Source organism: Hirundo rustica, chromosome 22 (assembly GCF_015227805.2).
Source record: "Hirundo rustica isolate bHirRus1 chromosome 22, bHirRus1.pri.v3, whole genome shotgun sequence".
Classification (NCBI taxonomy): domain Eukaryota; kingdom Metazoa; phylum Chordata; class Aves; order Passeriformes; family Hirundinidae; genus Hirundo; species Hirundo rustica.
The window spans coordinates 7088313-7108716 of NC_053471.1; the positions used below are offsets into that span (position 1 = coordinate 7088313).

Below are 20404 nucleotides of genomic sequence, written 5' to 3' on the forward strand. Positions count from 1 at the left end.
GTTTGTAGTATGAGATGGAGACTGCTGAAAACTGTGCCTTAAATGCATGCTAGACTTAGCATGGTAACGCTCTTGCCCTTCTCCCCAGACTGGAATGGAGCAAAGTGCTGTGGCTTCCATAGGAAGAAGCTACATAAGTTTAGTTTGTTTTTTTTTAATTTTAATTCCTATTACACACTTAGAGACTTTTGCATCTCTAATTATTTCATCTCAAGGGGCTAATTTCTTGGATGGAGAAGAGTGGCTGCAGACTTTGACCAATGCAACCCTTAGTTCTGAAAAAAGTTTAAATGTGACTAATGTAATGTTTAATCTCTGGAATTTTAGAGTTAAAATTTGGGTAGCAAAAAAATAGTACAGTAGAAATGTGAAAATAAAAATAGCTTGACTATTGAGTAACTTTTGACAATGTGTCAAATGAGATGCAAATAATGGAATTCCCTCCCCTAAATTTTGGCTGACAGGCACAAGCTAAGCTATTGTATGAATTAAAGATGTGAAATGGGCTTTCTGGGAAGCTGCTTCCAATAAGGCTGCATTTATAAAATGCTCTGAAGGGAATCTATTTCCCCAAATACTTCAGATTAAGGGAAAATTCTTTAGAGAGTGGATTGGTTAATATCATAATAAAGATGCTGGTTACTTCAAGTTTGTGTTGTTCTTGCTGGTTTCAGTTAGTGGACAAAGGTGGAATGGCACCCTGCATGCCTCAGCAGTTCTGAGGGATACCTGTCCTAGTTGTAAGGGCTCACATCAAATGAGATCCTTGCTCAGGGAGCAGTGTCCTGCTTATCACAGTCCTCAATAAGAATATTTCAAGTGACAGCAGAGCTTGCTGGCGCAGCTCATGATTTCTGTGTTGCTGTGTGCAGAGCTTGGGATGGACAGGATTAGAGCATCCATGCAGCCATAGTTGAAGAATGAGTGGGAAATCTGGGAGTGCATTTCAGCTTGTGTATCTTGAAATTATTTACATTGCTGCCATATCCAGCTGCAGTATCAGGTGCTCTAACTTACTGCTGTGTAAGACTGATATTGAGATATAAACATTCTTCTTGGTCTAAACTGGAGCATAATCTCAGATGGAAGAAGCTAGCTAGTCCTGTTTACCAGATTGTTTTGATTTTATGCTGAGATTCCAACCAGTTTGGGTGTTTGTTAGATGTGCTGTACAAAAAAAATAAACAATAGCTCTTGTCCCCTAAAATTGCCAACTAAAATATCTTTGCCTTGCTAGCATTACTAGGGAATAGAAGTAGTTGTTCTCCATTTTACAAATTGAATGTGAAAATGTGTGTTATAGAGCTAAAATAACCACAAAGCCTCTTCAGGGGCCAGTTGATATTGGAATGTAGATTTTAGCTGCACGACACTAACCTCTGAGTGCACGCAGGGCAATGGCTCAGCGTCTCTTCATCAGTTTTTGATACAAAGGCGTGTTTTACCCATAAGTAGTCCTATGGTGGTTTTGTAACTATCAGAGTCCTGTGGAACTTGTGACTTAATGTTCGAGTAGTTCATGTTTTGCCTTCCTGGTCGTATCCCTGAGTGGCCCAACTGCACTGGGGCTTCCTCCAGGGAACCTTTGGTTTCCCCTGCGCTGCGCAGTTTGGTAGATGTTGTTTCCTTAGGCCGCAGATTTTGTCAGCTGTAAACTCACAAAGAGTTTCTAAACCAGTGTTTTGCTTATATTTTGACCTAAACTAGGAGTTGATTCTCTAGTACTATTCTTCAAACTACATTAAGTCACAAGGAGTTCCGTAATGTGAATCTTCACCATAGGGCAGAACAGTGTTTCCGTTACCCCCTTGCATAATTGCCCCCCAAATTATGTTGCATTCCCCATTCTTTGTTGTCATCTAGCTGAAGTCTAAACTCTAGGAGCCTTTGGTGCTGGCTCAATAACCTTGGGTTTCCTTTGGTTTTAGAGTAAGTGGCTGTTACAGTTCCTGGTTTCTCATGTGTTCTAAATCTCCATGTGGAAAACAGGGGTGTTAGCCAGAGGTGCATTAGGCAGCGACAGCTGTGTTCAAGGTGTTTGGATCGCAGTAACACATAGGACTTCTTGCTTGTTAAAGAGATGTCTTAATAAGCCTTTAAAGAAAAGTGGTCTGATTCTAATTCTGCGTTGCAGTAAGCGATGGCTATCCTTAACTTGTGGTGGCAGTTTATCTGAACAGACATTGCTAGCATACGGAAACCCGAAGCACTGCTCATTAAAAATCATTTAGCGAAAGGTGGAAAACTTGTAATGAAGCAAAATGCATAATGCTTAGCAAGTGTATGGAAGCTCCAGGCTCTAGGGCTTGAGAAGAAGACAATTCAAGGATATCAAATAGAGAATTCGTATTAAAACAGTTAAAACCAGAAAGTCATTTCTCTGCATTCTGCTGAAACTCATTCTTCGGACAGACAAGACTGATAATGGGTTTTTTTCTTTAAACTAAGCAACAAGGTGCCAAATGGAGAAATAAAAGTCAAACAAACCACAACCCACCTCTGAAACTCTGATTCTGGATATCCTTCTAGCTTGTAGCAAGTCTTGGAGTATGAACCACTGTCTTCATCTGTCATAGTGGCACTTACAGTCCTTTTAACATTGAACCTTCCGGCTGCTTCTGTTTCATTTCTTCTTATCGTCTAACACTTCTCTGGCTGCTGTTGTAGTGAAATGGATTCTAAACTTGAGCATCCCTGCAACCACGTGCAACGTTACTAACCAGTGTTAACCTGACTTACTCTGGCTGCTCATGACATCTTCTCTGATGGCTGTTGTGCTCACCTTCCTGGGGAGGATTTGCTGAAAGAAGCAACAGCAGGCACCAAGGCAAATGTGTGTGGCGGGGATTTGCATGTCTTTGTAACATGTGTGAAGTGCAGTTTACACTTGGTTTTAAGATTTAAAACCAGGAACTTGGTTTTAGTTGGTCTGTTTAAAGATTTTGGAAGGGTTTGGGAGGGAAGAGTTCAGATTATCAGCTGTTTTGAGATGACAAGACTTAAATATAATGTTAATCTTTATTTAGTGAAGTGCTCCAATTTTGACAGTCCATGACTCTTGAAGATACATTTTAATGCCCTAACATTCAGTCTTCACTTGTTCTATTTTGATTTTTTATTTAGTTTTCTTTGCCTGCTACTTCTTGTTTAGCTTTTCCATTTTCTTACAATTTTAATTTTGGTTATTTTGGGGCCACTTCTTGATTTTTGTTTTTCCAAAGGATGCAGACTCTGATAGTGGGGATGATTCGGACAAGAGATCGTGTGAGGAGAGTTGGAGACTGATCACTTCCCTGAGAGAGAAGCTGCCCCCCAGCAAGCTCCAAACCATTGTAAAAAAGTGTGGCCTCCCCAGCAGTGGGAAGAAACGAGAACCTATTAAAATGTACCAGATACCCCAACGCCGACGCCTTAGTAAAGACTCCAAATGGGTCACCATCTCAGACCTAAAGATTCAGGCTGTGAAGGAGATATGCTATGAGGTAGCACTCAATGACTTCAGGCACAGTAGGCAGGAGATTGAGGCTCTGGCCATTGTTAAAATGAAAGAGCTTTGTGCCATGTATGGGAAAAAAGACCCAAATGAGCGCGAATCATGGCGAGCCGTCGCTCGGGATGTCTGGGACACGGTGGGAGTTGGAGACGAAAAGATTGAAGATGTAATGGCCAATGGCAAAGGAATAACTGATGTGGATGACCTAAAGGTGCACATCGACAAATTGGAAGATATTTTGCAAGAAGTGAAGAAGCAGAACAACATGAAGGATGAAGAGATCAAAGTTCTCAGAAATAAAATGCTAAAAATGGAGAAGGTTTTACCCCTGATAGGGTCTCCAGACAAAGCTCAGTCAACTGTAGCTAATGCTAAGTCTCCAAACTCTGCCAGTGCAGCAGATGTGGATAAGAAGCCCACAGACGAGGCAAAGAGAAGCGAGAATGATGATCTCGCTAAGGAGGAGCGCGTGTCTCAGTTAATGGCAGGTGATCCGGCTTTCAGGCGTGGGCGTTTACGTTGGATGAGGCAAGAACAGATTCGGTTTAAAAATCTGCAGCAGCAGGAAATAGCAAAACAGCTTCGTCGACAGAATATGCCTCACCGGTTTATTCCGCCTGAAAATCGCAAACCCCGGTTTCCTTTCAAAAGCAATCCCAAACACAGGAACTCGTGGAGCCCAGGCACTCACATCATTATCACTGAGGATGAAGTTATTGAAGTTAGAATTCCGAAAGAAGACGATAAGAACAAAGATGAAGGCAAAGAGAAAGAAATTAAAGCTGCTTCCAAAGATCCGCAGCAGCTGTGGAATCTTTATGGCCCGCAGAGGAGTCCAGATAATATCCAGATCAACCGGCAGCAGCTGGGCACACCGCCACAGCCCGGCGGCCAGCAGCAGCCCGGCGGCCAGCAGCAGCCGCAGCTGCGCTGGAGGAGCAACTCCCTCAACAGCGGCTCGCAGAAGGGGCTGCGGCGCCAGGCCTCGGGCTCCTCCGAGGCGCTGCACTCGCCGGAGCCGGAGAGTTCCCAGCACAAGCGGCACTTGCACCAGCACCGGCAGCCGTATGGCGGCCCTGAGGCCAGCCCCGCAAAGCTCCCGGAGCGGCCCGGCCACCACGGCCCCTTGGTGACACCCCCGCGCATGAGGCGCCAGTTCTCGGCCCCCAACCTGAAAGCGGGCAGAGAAACCGCGGTATGAGCAGGGCAGGCCGGGCCGGGCACGGGGCAGCCCTGGCTGTCTGTGGGGGCAGCCCCGGCTGTCTATGGGGGCAGCCCCGGCTGTCTGTCCGGACAGCCCTGGCTGTCTGTCCCGGTGGCCCGGCTGTCTGTGGGGGCAGCCCCGGCTGTCTGTGGGGCAGCCCCGGCTGTCTATGGGGGCAGCCCCGGCTGTCTGTGGGGCAGCCCCGGCTGTCTGTGGGGCAGCCAGGCCCGGCCTTGCCCAGCACTCGGGTGCTTTGGCCAGGTAGAACTCGAGAGGCCCAGCATGAACTCCAGGTACCAGCCCTGTGGCCCAGGCACTTTGCATGGGACTTCCCTTGCAGTTTTAACAGCATTCGTTGGAAGAATATTCTGAAAAATTGTAAGAACTTTTTTCGTAGACTAGAAGACTTGGAGGGAGGGAGGTGGGGGAGAACTTCCCACTAGCTAACTTACCAAGTTTTTTTTGTGCGTGTGTGTGTCTTGAAGTATTTTTCTAATGCTGAAAATGTTGTCTGGAACTTACCGAGTGCTACCTTCCTCCTGTGTTTTATGTAGACAATCAAAAGAGGAATTTAGTTTCTAGCATTGAATGTTTCTTGTGACCTTTTTCATAGCAATAAGGAAACTGACCATCTGTATATAAATGGATCTGGTTCTTCAGAACAGTATTTTCCACTCTTAACTCAATTTTTAATAGTAATAATAATCTACAAACCAAAAGTTGTCAGCTGACAAGATACGTATCGCTTTTTTATAAAGAAATTAGGAAGAGGTATTGGGTCACACTCCCTGAGTAGATACCTCTTCTCCTTCTGCTTAAGTTCATAATTATTGGTATGAAATTGCTGTGACAGTTAAACCAACCTGAATGGAATTTTATGTTAGAATATATATATAATGCTGAAGCAATTATTTGGAAATAAGCTTTTTCTAATTCCCATTGTATCTCTAAATATAATAGATTTTAGTTATTATACTGAGATTGTGGAAAGGAACTAGGATTTTTCAACACTCTGGTGCACTCAAAAAGCTAATTCTTTTATTTTATGATTTCAGCTTTCTCAGGCATGAGTCTGGGAGATGTTCTTGAAATAGTTATTCTTAGGAAGATTTATGAATCACTACTTTGTATTGGCTGAATTCTCCTGTGAGATGGGAGAATTGAACTGTTTCATCTTAATGTGATACCTCATGTTAGTGCCTCTGGTCTTGGATTAAACTTGAATTCAAGACTCATTTACTAAAAGAGAGGGTTGCTTTGAGGAGAAAATAAGGTTCATTTTCCTTCTCCCCACACTCAAAATGCGAGTTGAAATCTTTCATGTCTATTTTGCTCTGAAGGGGTTTGTACTTACAGGTGATTTGCTGTAACATGAAGGCTTGCAATTCCTGCTTCGGATTGTTTCAAGCAAATTACTGCAAAACTAGAGATTAAGGAGTAAGCTTTGAGGTTTTGTCTCCATTGGATAGTCCCAACCTTAATGATACAGGGTTTTTTTCCATTTCCAAAAGTGCAAGACAAAGTTGCTCTTAATTTTGAAAATCCCTGGCCTTAACTGTAAGAAATATTTGAGGAGTTATTTTGCTTTTAAATTTAACTTGAATACAATTTTAAAAACAAATTCGCCACTTTACCACATTTGGTAAGGTTGGTCCATTTGCAGTGTATTTGTGCTGCTTTGCACAAGTATCCTGAGTTTACTTGAGGTTGCTTATTTTTTTATAAAATATAAGCCCTGCTGGCAGTTGTTACTTGCATGTGGCTCAGCATAGCTGTAGGTGAGTGGCAAGTGCCTTAAGCTTATTTTCCATTTTTTTTTGTCCTATCTTACTTTTCCTCTGACTCAGCTGGGCGTGTTGTAGGTGCTGTTGCAACACATGTGCCATTTACGTATCGGTTAATCAAGCGTCAGCTCTTAATTCTCAGCATACGTATCACTGATGGGATAGTGGCCTCTTATGCAGGAGGTACAAAGTCAGTCCTCCAACTCCTAAAATAACAAACTGCTCTGATCACTTGGGAGTTTTGCTTTGTGGCAGGTTTAATTCTGTGTCCACATCTGGTTTTGTAACTTGCATTTGTCTCATGCTTTGGCCTACTTGAACAAAGGAAATAAAGCATAATTTCCAAAAACGTCTTGATTCTTAAAGAAACAAAGGCTTGTAGATGAGCAGTACTTTCTTCTAGCTTGAGTCAAAATTGCAAAATGAGTTTTGGGCTGCAAGTAATGTTTTGCTGTTGCCTTTATTTTAGAATCCTGTTTTAGTAGTGCATTGCGCTTCGGTTTTGTGCATGTCAAGCATAATGAGTTCTTATATATCCTCAGAAAGGCTTGGACTCTGTTAAAAAGGCATGCTTGGGAAACCCTCTCAAGCCCGTGGGCGTGAGCCAGACAGAGTTAGCCTGCACGGGATAGGTCGTGGGAGGAGACCAGAGGAATTTCATCTCCTGTCCCATGTTTTGAGGATTGTGGTGCCCGGATGAAATCACCACATGATTGAGCATGGAGTAATTCTGAGATCCATGGAACTACATGTACTGACAGGAGACTAAACCTCCTGTTACTTGATGCCTTAATGCTAAACACTAAAATGTTTGTGCCAACTTACTTCAGCTTAAAACTCAGAGAAGAACGCTCTGTAAATGCCCGAGTGGTGCTGGTGAGCAGTAGGTTGCCATCAGTCTGTCCTACCCCACTGTTTTAGTGCAGCACTAGAAGAACAACCCTGCCTGTTCTGCTGTATGATTTAACGAAACAGAAAAAGGACAGGCAGTGTCAGAATGGAGTCCAGTCTGCTTCAAGGAAGCAGCTTTTTTCCTGGCATTTAGGAGCCTGTTTAAGAATTTGATATGAATTGCAGTGCAGTGCTTCATCTGATAAGGGAAGCAGTGTGAGAACCGTGGATCTCCTTGCACTATTCAGAAATACACACAACTCTCACTCCAAATCCTGTGTTAATGGAGTTAATGAGCAGTGAGACAGCTGCTTCCATTGATGTCTGTGTGAAAAGGCTTTCAGGGCGATGGAAATGCGGCATCCATGCTGGAAGTGCTCTTTTACTAAGTTCAGTTGCCTTTGCCAAGTGCTACTGTGCTGTGCTTTGACAGCTGGCTTGGATCCACCTGTGCCTTTGTGGTGGCTTCTCAAGGGTCTGTAGGACTCACTGGGACACTGGATTTGGGGGGTGGGCTTAAATGCACATTGCTAAAGCTCCTCACTCAGATTGACTTCAGCATCCTTCCTCAAGCAATCTGAATTTAGGGATCTGTCAAATTAGAGGATGCTATTTTTATCAGTACATTCAGCATAGTATCAATGTCTCCTTCACTGTGTCCTTTATATATTGAAATTTGTTTTTTATATGTTGAAATTTTTCTTGGATACTTCCCATTAAATCTCTTCAGGAACTGCCACATGAGAAATCTATGCTGTGTAACTATTTGTACTGTAAAGAAAGCAGTGAGCTGCCTTTGAATTAAATGGGATTTTCATCTGTCTATTGTTTTGGATTGTCTTAAGAGCAAGTATCTGCCTTGTGAAAAGCAGAACTGGTTTGTATTGTAACAAGCGCTCTTTCAATAAACTATGAAATACTCTTGTAAGTGTCAGACTTGTCTCAGTGAAATGGAAATGAAACTTGACTGCAGGCCTGTCCTGCTTTTATTTTTTATCCTGGGGTTGGGCTTTTTCCAGCAGAGTTAAAAAAGGTTTCTTTAATTGTTCTGTGTCTGATTCTCATACGTTCATCCACTCTGGTGTTTCTGCTGTTATGTGGAAAGTGGCAAAGCAGACTTGTGTCCATCTCAGACAGCTTATTTAAATTCAGTATAAAAGAGAGTAAGAGCTTTTTGTAGCACAAGGAGCTATAAACCATTCCCATCTTCAGCGCTGTCCCATTGTACCGTCCTGTGTGCTGTTTATCTAAATTCTGGAAGAAAACACAGAGCTGGCTGTTCTCCATTTATTTGCTCATTGAAAACAAAAGAAAGGGACTTTTCTGTGCACCTCGAGTACAAGGGAGAATCACACAGGGCAGTACCTTGGCAGACATCACGTCTCAGTTGTTGTGGTGTGGTGTTCTGCTTTCACTGGTCCAGTCGGGGCCTAAAAAGCTTTGTCTAGTCTGAGTGTATGGGATGTGGGTTTGTTGGTGGGTTGGGGTCTTTTTCTGTTTCCTCCAACCCCCCATTCCCTCTGCAACTTCTCAGTTTCTCCAAAAGACTCTGGAAAGATCTGATTAAAATGCTACTTGAAGAACTTTCCATTTCTACAATTTAGCTGCTCAAAGTGACACTATCAACTTCAGACTACAGGAAAATGAATTATTTTGCCCTTCCTTGCTAGTGAGAGAAGCTTGTTTGCGTCACTTTGCATCTGCCCAGTTTTATCTTGGTTTCAAATGTAATAACATTAACTGCATGGAATAGGGGAAATAGATCAAAAAAAGTGCCTTTATGTTAAAAAAATAAGGATTATGCTGAGCATTTCAGAAGGGTAGATAAGTCTGATATTTCCATGAGAAGTCTCATGGAGTCTAGAATAGATTTTTGGTGAATCTAAGAATTTCAGAATGACTATCAAATGAAAGTATATGTATTTGTTTTGTTTGCAGTACTTCATGCTGCTGGGCTGAGGTTATTTCCTGTGTAAGTAGCCAACTTATGATGAATGGAGCAGAAACAAATGAAGAAGGAGCATTTTAGCCAAATAGAATTTACAAGAGGAAATCAGAAATTGAAATGCAGCCATCATATGAAGGCGATATGAAGTTCAGTTTTGCTTTCAGCGATATTGAATTTGTCGTATTCAAAATCCTGCACTTTCTAAGGGCACAGCTACCATTTGTTAATGCTGTTTTCAGAAAATACTACTTATGAACTTGAAGGGATGTTCTGGAGGCTTAGCTCCATTCCAAATAGAGTCTAAAGCCTTTCTGACTGAAGCTGGTTTAAATTGGCCACAATCATGTTGTGGTTAAGTGATGCAGCTCTTTAGGTGGGATGCTGAAGTGGGATGGGAGGAAAATGTAAAACTTCTATTCTGTAGCACTTGGACTTAAGAATCTATTATTGCAAACCGGGCATTGGAGAAGAATTTTAGGATTTGGAACTGTGGAAGAGAGAAGGTTGAAATACAAGATGAGTGGCTTCAAGAATTCTCCTTAAAAACTCAGCAACACTCTTAGCGAATTATTGTAACTCTTGTATAAAAATCTGGAGAAACCAGTTTAATTTGTGTAATACATGCCAAAGGTTTATCTTAAAAAAAACCAGAATATCCTAGTAGGATAGGCTTTGAGACCAAGAGCACTGTGATAGTCTGTTCTAATTTGTATTTGTTTTACCAGCAAATAATAAAAGGCTCATTAGTTTTTAGTAGCATTTGTTTCAAGGCACGGTAAGGTCTGAACAGGAAGAAAATGCTCTTGTACCAGAAGCTGTTGCTGAAGTGTTCCTCGTGGGGAAGCCACTGCACACAGACTTCTCTGCCCAGGCAGCGGTGGTATTTTACATTTTGACATATTAAATACACATGTGAAGAGTGGTACTTACATGCCATGGGGAAAATCTAATTAAAAACCAAGTGCTCCCCCCACTAATATCTGAAATTATTTTCTTTTGTATAAAAAGGCAAATTAATGGTGCTGTTAATCCTTCTGTTTGAGAAAATGAAGGTGAATAATCCTCCCCTTTCAAATTTATTTTTGCATTTTTCTCTATTTCTGCCTTTTTCCTACCTCTCTGAAAGCAGCGGGCAGCTTCTAAATAAAACCCTCTTCTTCCTGTCTTTAGCAAAAGAAGATCCTAAACCTTTCCCTCTTCTAGACACTGTGAACACATAAATGTGATTTTCTGTGCTGTGTTCTCTGTCCCAGGGGAGATTTCCCTGAAGCAGTGTTGGTGTGAGAGCTGTGAGCACTCCTGGGAGTGTCTGTGTGGATGTGATCTGTCTGTTGCTCCGAGCTGTTGGTGTCTCTCAGCTTCTTTGGCTCTTGTCTGTCCTCCTACACAGTGTCTCCTCTCTCCCCACAGGACTATGAGAGTAAACTGCAGGCCCTCCAGAAGCAGGTAGAGACACGGTCCTTGGCAGCTGAAACAACGGAGGAGGAGGAAGAGGAGGAGGAGGAAGGTGAGTTTGAAACTAAAAATAATTTTATATAGCCAAGTCTAAAGGTACAGCTGCTGTATCATCTCTTGTAATAGATACAAACTTGCTATGTAAAGCTGCAAAACACTCGTAAGTTCTTGATCTGTAATCCTCTTAGCATCAAGATTCTAAGCACCCATTTATGGAATACATTCCACATGAACGGTAGACCTACATCTTCAAATACAACCGATGCACAAAGTAGATTAGTTTTACCCCAAGCTTTGATTTGGAATCAAAGAGATTGAAGGAATCTCTCTCCTCCCGACAGTAACAGAGCTCAGATGTCTTAAAACAAAATAACACCGTTGCCTTTGTTCCCTTGTTCTGATTTTGAAGTTTCTCTTTCCTCCTTGCTAGGAATTCTTAGAATGCTGTGACATGTATGTATAACTCCATTTCTGGACAGCAGATAATTTATTATTCCCATTATACTTACTCTCATTCCACTCATTCAGCATTTGGCTTTAATAGTTGTCAAATAACTTAAAATAATAGGAGCAGAATTTTTTTTTTTCCTCTGTTCCAAATCTCATTTACATGATCATTAATCTCCACTGCTAATGTTGAGGAAGCTTGAGTCCAGTTTCTCCATGACAAATAATGAAAACATGGGATTTTGTTTTCTGTTCTTCCAGAAAACGTGTTGAGAACTTGATAGCACAGTCAGCAGGAGTATAGGATACTGCATGTGATGGTTTTGAGAAGAAGCCACATTGTTTTATTTCTCTGTTTCTTTGCTCTTCACAGTGCCCTGGACACGCCACGAGTATGAACTGGCCCAGTGGGCTTTCAGGAAGTGGAAATTCCACCAGTTCACTTCTCTGAGGGACCAGCTCTGGGGAAATGCAGTGTATCTGAAGGAAGCCAATGCAATCAGTGTAGAGCTAAAGAAAAAGGTGCAGAGCCGCTTTTTGAATTTTCTGACCCATCACTTTTGATTTTATAATTCTGCTGCAAATGCTTTGAATTACTTGTAGTCTTTAAAATTGTATGTCTCTTGCTTATTAATGTGGGCTGTAAAAAGGTTCAGAAAATTTTGAGTCTTTGACTCGGGCTTCTGTCTGAGTGAACATTCCATGCCAAGATCTGGCTTCTCAGGACCAAAGAAGTGTCTCTCTTGCGTGCAGGTGCAGTTCCAGTTTGTGCTGCTCACGGACACCCTGTACTCCCCGCTGCCCCCGGAGCTGTTGCCCGCGGAGCCAGAGAAGAGTCGGGACCGCCGGCCTTTCCCCCGCACCGTCGTGGCTGTGGAGGTGCAGGACCTGAAGAACGGAGCCACGCATTACTGGTCCTTAGAAAAGCTCAAGTATGTGAATAGTATTAGAAACTAAATTCCCTACGTCCAAGGAACTTCACTCAAAAATCTCCTCCCTTGCTGTTCCTTATCTGTGTCTGTTTTTTCTCGGTGTCCTCCCAAACTTTCTAGACAGTGTGGGATGTTACAAATACCAGCTTTCCAGATTGTTTGAAGAAGTGCACTTTTCTCCAGCCTCTCACCTTTCCTTCACATCTAATTTCTGCAATTCGAGGTTAGACTGTATCTTTTGAATGTAGTAGGACTCATAATAGCTCATCTTTCTGCACGGCTTCTTTTTTCAGTCCTTCCATGGTAACAATTTCCTTGCCACCTGCATTGTATAACCTGGTAGTATAGGACATAATTTATGATAAAAATCTTAAATAAAGAAGATTCTATTTCTATGGAAGCTACACAAATTCTGTCACAAAATCTGACTGCGATCTGAATTATTTTCATTACGTGTAAATTATATTCCCCCCCCCCATTCTCTAAGTACTGGCTGAAGGACTTTTCGCCTACTAATAACTTAAAAGATCTTGCAGTGTGAAACACTTGTTTTCTTCAATAAAATAAACGAATAATTAGAGTCTATAATGGAATCGGTACACTTTTGAATCAAAATGCCAACATTTCTGGAGTGGAATGCAAAAAACTGCCAAAATTACTCAGCAACATGGTCTGATGTGAGAAAGGAAGCAAAAAACATGCGAGAATTAGATGTGAAAGAGAAATATTTAGGAGTGAATTGAAATCCAGGATCTGTGTAAGCTTCTACAGTGACCTTGCCTTGTGCTCAGAGAGATGAACTGACAAAATTTTTCCCAGAATCTCTAACATTTTGGGGAATTAGTGAAGCACCAAACTTAGGGTACAGCCTCCTCTCTTGTTAGGTGTGATTTGGTACAGGTGAAGCCAGCGAGGTGAATGCCTCTCTTCGCGTTCTCTGTTGCTCCCTCAGTACTGAGCTTTTTGCCGGTGCTGTGTCTTGCAGGCAGAGGCTGGAGCTGATGCGGGAGATGTACGACCGGGCAGGGGAAGTGGCCTCGGGCAGCCAGGAGGAGCCTGAGGGCTCCATGACGGGCAGCGACCCCTTCTACGATCGCTTCCACTGGTTCAAGCTCGTGGGCAGGTATGGGACGGTCCTCGGCGCTGCCGCGCTGCCCGCTCTGCCTGAACGTGGGATGGTCGATGTGCCCTGCAGCCTCTGTGCCAGCTGGCTCTTGTCTTTCAGGGGTTTGCAATAGACTATACAGTTAAGAGTAGAAAATGCTCTTTAGAATGTTGCCAGTTCAGGTGTCAAGTAATAGAATCTGCTTTGAGTGAACCTTTAGTAAGTTATAAATTTATTGTAAAGTCATATAACTGGCTAACTTCTATCTAAAGTCACTGGAGCAGAGCTGTGAGAATATGAAGAACACTGAAAAAGTGTCCAGAGTCTCTCATACGAGTGGTTCAAATAGTTTGGTCATACCTTAGGGGAGTGTCTGATGGGATTCCTGCTGTCGGCCGCACCTTTACAATATTTTTATTTGCAGAACTGCTGTGTTGGAAATAAGAAATGTAGCTCTGTTCAGTGGATGTCCTCTCAAGATCTATATGCTCAGCCACCGTTCTATTTCTTTTTCATTTCCATCCTGCTCTGTTCAAGGACACTTTTCCCCGACTTTGTTGGCAGCCCCTTCCCTCCCATTTGGTTGCAGCCCAGGTGATTGGAGGGCGTTGCTGGTCGCTCAGGGGTCTCTGTGCAGATGGCACGAGGGGCTGTTGATGAGGTTCTGTGTGCTGACCCTGTTAATCGGTGTCCGTTCGCTGATGTGCAGCTCCCCCATATTCCATGGCTGCATCAACGAGCGCCTGGCCGATCGCACGCCCTCCCCCACTTTCTCCACGGCCGACTCCGACATCACTGAACTGGCAGATGAGCAGCAGGATGAGATGGAGGACTTTGATGATGAGGCCTTTGTGGATGACACTGGCTCCGACGTTGGGACTGAGGAGGGATCAGACCTCTTCAATGATGGGCGCGACCCGTTTTACGACAGATCCCCTTGGTTCATTTTAGTGGGAAGGTTGGTGAGGTTACTCTGAGAATGGCCAAAAGGGACCAGCTCTTGCTGCAGACTGCAATGGTCTTGCCTTGTGCTACATAGATGGTCAGTCTAGCCAAAATATCCGTGTCCATAAACTGGAATTGCCAGAGAATGAGCATAGTTCAGCATTAAGTTTTAAATTCCTGTGTCTGGGGCCATGAAAACCTAAGGAGTACTTGAGAAAACAACCCTTAGATGTGATTGTGAGTAGATGTATCTCTGTAGATAACTGTTGCAGTTTGGAATGAATGAGGGTTTGTGTACAGTATTTAAACATTTTTAGAATCCCCTATTTAGCTGTTGCAGGGTCACTGAGATAGAATTTTAATTTTAGTGTGTTATTTTCTTCCGTGGAAGAGAATCTGACTATGGTGGGAAGTCTTTCAGTCCAAACCAAGAAATCCATTTTTTTTTTTTTGAAAACAGGTTTAACTTCATATGCATACGGAAAGATAACGTGAGGAGAGAGAAGAATGGTCCTTTGTGGGTGGGGAAGAATGTTGTCTGAGATTTGGCTTCTCAGATTATGCTTGACTCTCTGTAGCCAGTACTACACAGTGAAAGGTCATCAGCATTGAAATTCACTGGCTGTGTTTATCAGCACTTTCCCCAGGCACTATGCTTGAATTCCTGAAACAAGTTTGCTTGATGTATTTTAGAATATTACTGAGTTTTCCAGAACAGAATTAGGGCGTTATCATACCTCAGTCTGTGGTGTAGACCCTTAAGGACAGCAGGTTACTTTAAAGAAATGTAGTTCTTTGCACTGTTTCTTCAGTAATAGTTAACACGTTTCTCATTACAAGAAACAGAAACATTTTTATTTAGTGGCTTGGCTCCTCTCTGCTGCTTCCCACTCCCCCAATGGTGCTTTTGTGCTTCCTTGCTTACCCTATAAGCCAACATCCTCATTAAGGTGCTTGCCACAGGCCTGGTACAAAGAAAAGGCTTCGTGGCCAGCAATAGGGAGGGACAAAGGGAAGGGGACCAGAGCTTGGCTTTATCCTCCTCTGTGAGTGTAAGCCGGGAAGACTTCAGGGTTGGGATGGTGGGATCTTTGTGCAGTTTCCTCAGATGCAGGACACTTGTTTGTGTAATTTATGGAAAGGAGAGATTGAGTTTGCTGGTCTTTATCAGGCTTTAACTGTAGTGTGTTTGTCTAACCTCAAGCTTTGTCTGTAGTGAAGCTCGGAACTTCCTTGACCCAGTTTTTGAAACAAAAATTACTAAAGTTGTAAGAAACTGCATCAGTCCTCTGTGATCTCTGGACTGTGCCCTTAGGTGCAATGCCTGGTACCAAGTTTTACAAACCCTGATTATCTGGTTCAGGTGGGGAGGCAGTTTGGGAAAGCCATCTGTGCTGCTTTGGGCTGGCTGTCCGCTCCTTTGAGCTCAGGGCTGCTCTGTGTGCCCCTGGAGCCTGGGAAACAGCTGAGCTGTTCATGCTCACTCACAAATGCCTCAGGAAGCACAGCACAAGCTGAGTAAATACAGTGTGTAATGAAAACACTTGTGCTTCCTGGCAGTCACACAGCTTGCTTCCCATTCCCTGTTTTGTGGAGGGCTCTGTCTCTGTCTCTGTGGACAGACCTGTGAAGCTGCAGCACTCTGAATGGCGTGAGCTGCATGGACAGAGCTGTGAATGTGCTGAGGAATGAAATTTAATTCCTATTAGGAGGCTAGAGAGCTGAGTGACTTTTTGTGTTGTTGGTTTCTACTGTTTCTATTCCTGTGTTCTGTTGTGCCCATCCTGTCAGCAGGGGCTGCTAGACTGGCCAGCACCACTGAGTAGGAGCTATTTTGAGTCCTCTGTGTCATCCAGTGTGAGAATTCTGCTTTTGAACTGTGCCTTACCAGTACCAGGGGTCTGTCCATCTACAGACATGTTGTCTTGAGCACAAGGTAGCCTTCAGTTTGTAACAAAACCAGAATTCCTTATCACTTCCAGCTGTGTATTGGTTGATGTGTTATTGAATGTGAAGAACAAATAAAACAATTTTTAGTATTTTGAGGGGTTCGTCAGCAGTAAAAAGTGCAGGTCATGAAGGAGAGGAGGCGGAGAAATGGATCATGTAGTTATCCAACTCCCTGGCCATCACAGTTCTTTTCTTTTCTCTCTCTGTGCTATGACTGTCTTTTATTTGTATCTTAAAGAAAAAAGAGCTGGTCCCTTTAGCCATCTCTTCTGGCATGCTGGGTTTCTTCAAGGCTGATTTTATTTAATGGTGTGACATACCAAGCATTTGCTTCGTTTTTAAGGGAGGTGGGAGAGGACTATGGGATATTTTATCTAAATCCTAATGTGTTCATTTTAAAAATATCTCTCATCGTTCTGAGTTCTGTTGGTTTTGTTTTGGTTTTTTAAAAAATTGTGTTTGTTAAATTTAATTTCTAGTTTTATTGTGAGTATGCCATTTTACCTCACCAATCTTTCTGCTAATCCAGCTCCCCTCTTTCAGTCTGCTGGGCTAAGTGCAGGGGGACACTTCGGGGCTCTTTGGGGAGTGGGAGTCCTCACGGATGTGGGAAGAGGAGGAGGATAACCTTAAGATTTCATCCACTCCTGACTTGGCACTGTCTCGTGATGAAGCATCTGGAATGGCACTGGCAGCAGTAGTGCTGCATAACCCAGCTCTGTTTTGCTGCAGCGCATGTGCAGTTGCTCTCCATTCTACAGAAGAGATGCAGCATTTTCATCAGCAAACAGGAAGCTTAAAACTTTTTTGCGTGTTATGTGCTTTTCTTTCTCTAAGTTAAAAGGATTCCAGTGAACAAGGTGACTGGATGGAAGCAAATTGAGGAAGAAGAGAATTTTTTTTTTTTTTCCCTTGGGATGGTCTCACATGGTAGTGGTTAATCCAGCTGAACGCTTTGGCTGTCACATGTTGAGCAGCACCTTCAGAACTTTTGCCCTGCAAATAAATGTATATTTTTATTTTTCATGCAGGTGATGCTTTCACTTTCCATTAGTTTGGCTTTGAAGGGAGAAGGCTTCTGCAATGCCCGACTGTTTTAGTTAGTGAGACTCGTACTGTGCATATATATCAGTGCAAGGCTCTTTGGATTCTGTTCTGTTGGGAAATGTCTGTTCTCCCTGGCTTGGAATGTGCTTTTCAAACCGGGTGTTTTTCATGTCGAGTGCAGAACCTTTGGGAACTCCAGTCCAAGTGAACCATTCCAGTTTCAGGGACTGTTTTCCTGTGTGGTTGGATGCTGATTTCTCAGATGAGCATCACCTAAATTCCAAAGCTAAAAATGAAAATATTAGAGGGGGAAAAAAAAAATTTAACTGCTCATTTTGTTACTTGAAATTTAGTCTCCTGTCCCTTCCCCTGCTTTATCAGTGTTTACCTCACTTTGAAGCAGACTGAAAAGGAATTAAATCCTAATCTTAGTGAAGTGTTATGTTGCAGTTGGTTTTGTTGTTGTTGTATGGTTTTCTTAATTTTTTTTTTTGTTTTGCTACTTTTATAGCCATGTTAATCATCCTCTTCTCTATTGCATTGTGTCACCACTTTTATTTTAGTAGTATTTTTTTGTGTCCTTGGTTCATGACTGACACCTGTTTGACTTCCTTGTCATTTCAAAACAATTCATTCATCCTTGGAAGCAGCACGTGAACCCAAGGAGCAGCACTTCCCCTTTGTCATGCGGAACTTTGCCTAGGAGTGTTAAACAGTAACAGTTGTAAATTACAGGAATTAATGCATGATGCTAAAGACTAATAAAAAGAACTGTAAGGAGGAAATTAGTTAAACAAATTATTATTGTTTAGTATAATTTAATGTGCATAAATTTATTAAAATTGCATAATCAGTCACTTTAATGACTGGTAAAACTATTGGTTGAAGTTCTGTCCATCTCCGTGCTCTTGTGAACTCTGAAGCAGCTCACTTCATAAATAAAATCTTCCATATTTTCCCCTTCTTGAGAGCTGTTCTTGAGCTGACTTGTTGAGCTTCTCAACATTTGATGTTTTGCTCAGGCTAATCCCTCTGAAGTGTGATGCTTTAAAAACTACTGCAATTCATTGCAGAAACATAAAATAACTTTAGTCTGACTTTTAATTAAAATCTATACAATTAAATGGGTTACCTTACTGCTCCAAAACAGACCCTGCTTGTATATAACCTAAAAGTTAGTGTATGGCAGGGTCGGCCCCTATGGGGCCTAAATGCTGCTTTTCCTTTTGGAAGCTGTCATTTCTAAGTGGTTGCTCTAGAGCAGTGCTGTCGTGTCTTATTTGTTATGTTTTGCTTTTTCAAAGAAAGAAATAAAATGCTACTAAAGAGATTTAACCTGTGAAGACTGTCAGTCTTCTTCTATTTACTGTACATTCAGTGCATCTTCCCAGAAACCTAAGTGATGATTTACGGTTTATCGTGGGTTTCTGGTTATTCTGCACGCAGTGTTGTAAAAGGCATATGAGGAGAGAAAACATTCAGTCAGTCTGTTTTTAAAAGAGTGTTTTTATACGTTCAGTAAAAAATTGAGGTTTTGTGAGCATAGCAGATGAATTCCTTTTTAATTTGTCCCTTCCAGCTACCTCATTCTTTATAATCAGTAGTTCCCTGATAGGTTCTATCAGCTTGCTAATGGCTCCATTCACAGCTGTAGTGCATCTCCAGTCACCCTCCATGCAGCCATCCTCTCTGCTGTGTCTGTAACTCATTCCTGTGTGCCCTGGGGCCCAGCAAGCTCTCACTGAGCCTTTGGTGGCTGCACTGGCCTTGGCCTGAGCTCTGTGTGGGCAGGATGGACCCAGGACCTCCTGCAGGCCTGCAGATGCAGTGTCTGAGATCTGACTGTCCCAGGAGCCGAGCGAAGCTGCAGTGGGGTTTGCAACCCCCTTCCTAATCTGGCTGTGTTTCTCTCCTGTCACCAGAGCGTTCGTGTACCTGAGCAACCTGCTGTACCCAGTGCCCCTGATCCACAGGGTGGCCGTGGTCAGCGAGAAGGGGGAAGTGCGGGGCTTCCTGCGCGTGGCTGTGCAGGCCATAGCAGGTGAGACGCTGCTGCGCCTTCCGCGCCCGTGCTGACAAACAGAACCCTTCTCCTGGTACTCAAACATGAATGACCTTCGTGTTCAATGAATGCTTGCTCGCTGTTGCTGTTGCAGTGATTTTGTTCATTGTTTCACCGTATGGGCTGAGCATGAGTAAGTCTTGAAATAATGCTACCGATCAAAAGATTTTAAAATTATGATGATGATGACCGCTGAAGTTTATACCTGGCAACCAATGCAAACACTGCTTTTGAGGACAGTGGCAGAATTAACTACTGTCAGTAAGTCTGCAAACTAAAACTAAAGCAAAGCTTTTTCTTTCTGACACCTAGTATAAACAGTGGAGAAGGGTACCTGGTTTGATAGTTTTGGTGACGGGCATTAAAGTTAAATGTACCAGTTTTTACCTGTGCTCAAACTATCCCTTTAAATAATGCTCAGAAATGTGCTCCTCTGGGGTCTGGGGAGGGCGTGTGAAGAAGTTCCTGAACTGATGGTTTTCAGCATGGTGTGAACAGAAATCAGCAGCAGTTTCCCTCTTCATTGCCTCACTCAAAATGTGGAGACTTAGAAGCTGCCTTAACAGAGTGTTTAATCACCAGGAATTCTTTTCAGAAGAGAAGAGTAGGTATACGGGGTGGTAAGGGCCTCAGCCAGCGCTGAGCTGCCGTTTCGTGTGTGCCAGAGTTAACTGCAGGTCACTGCTCCAGCACTGGTGTTTCAGACTTGCTCAGGCTGAGGTGGGCTGGGTGGCAGGGCCATGCCTCATCCGTGCTGGTGGGAGCACAGGTCCTTCCCATAATTTGCCCTTGCCAGCAGTGGCCAATTGCCAGCAGTTCTGGGTTGTTTAGGTAGGGTAACCCTGGAAGCTTCACTCTCCGTGGGAATTGAATGAAACTCAGACTCTGAAGATGGATAAGAATTGCTCTGGCAGGGATTAAAACAGGTGAATTAAAAGCTGGTTTAATGTGTACAAAAGTCCAGTTTGGTTTCAAAATAAATATTTATCCATCCAAATGAACTGAATATGCCACGGGTAATAGAAACTGTACTGGGGACATCTCTTGAAAAAGGGCCATGGCCGTTTGATCCCTAAGCAAAGCTTTGAGCACATTCTGAATCTTGGGATTTATCCTGTGAGCATGCATTTACTGGGAAAGA

General features: G+C 42.9%; 1 protein-coding gene across 10 annotated transcripts in view; it reads left to right on the top strand.

Moving 5' to 3' along the window:
* Positions 1 to 20404, top strand: part of KIF1B (kinesin family member 1B) — a 79738-nt gene that overhangs the window by 35894 nt on the left and 23440 nt on the right. For 6 of the 10 annotated variants that reach the window (XM_040084557.2, XM_040084552.1, XM_040084554.2 and 3 more), the window contains 6 exons: positions 10731 to 10827; positions 11596 to 11744; positions 11976 to 12154; positions 13140 to 13277; positions 13969 to 14217; positions 19124 to 19242. In XM_040084557.2, coding sequence (XP_039940491.1) covers positions 10731 to 10827; positions 11596 to 11744; positions 11976 to 12154; positions 13140 to 13277; positions 13969 to 14217; positions 19124 to 19242 — 931 coding nt within the window. Of the gene's footprint in view, positions 1 to 3221; positions 8301 to 10730; positions 10828 to 11595; positions 11745 to 11975; positions 12155 to 13139; positions 13278 to 13968; positions 14218 to 19123; positions 19243 to 20404 lie in introns of those variants that run through there. The other 4 variants (XM_040084561.2, XM_040084559.2, XM_040084560.2 and 1 more) reach the window with 2 other exon arrangements.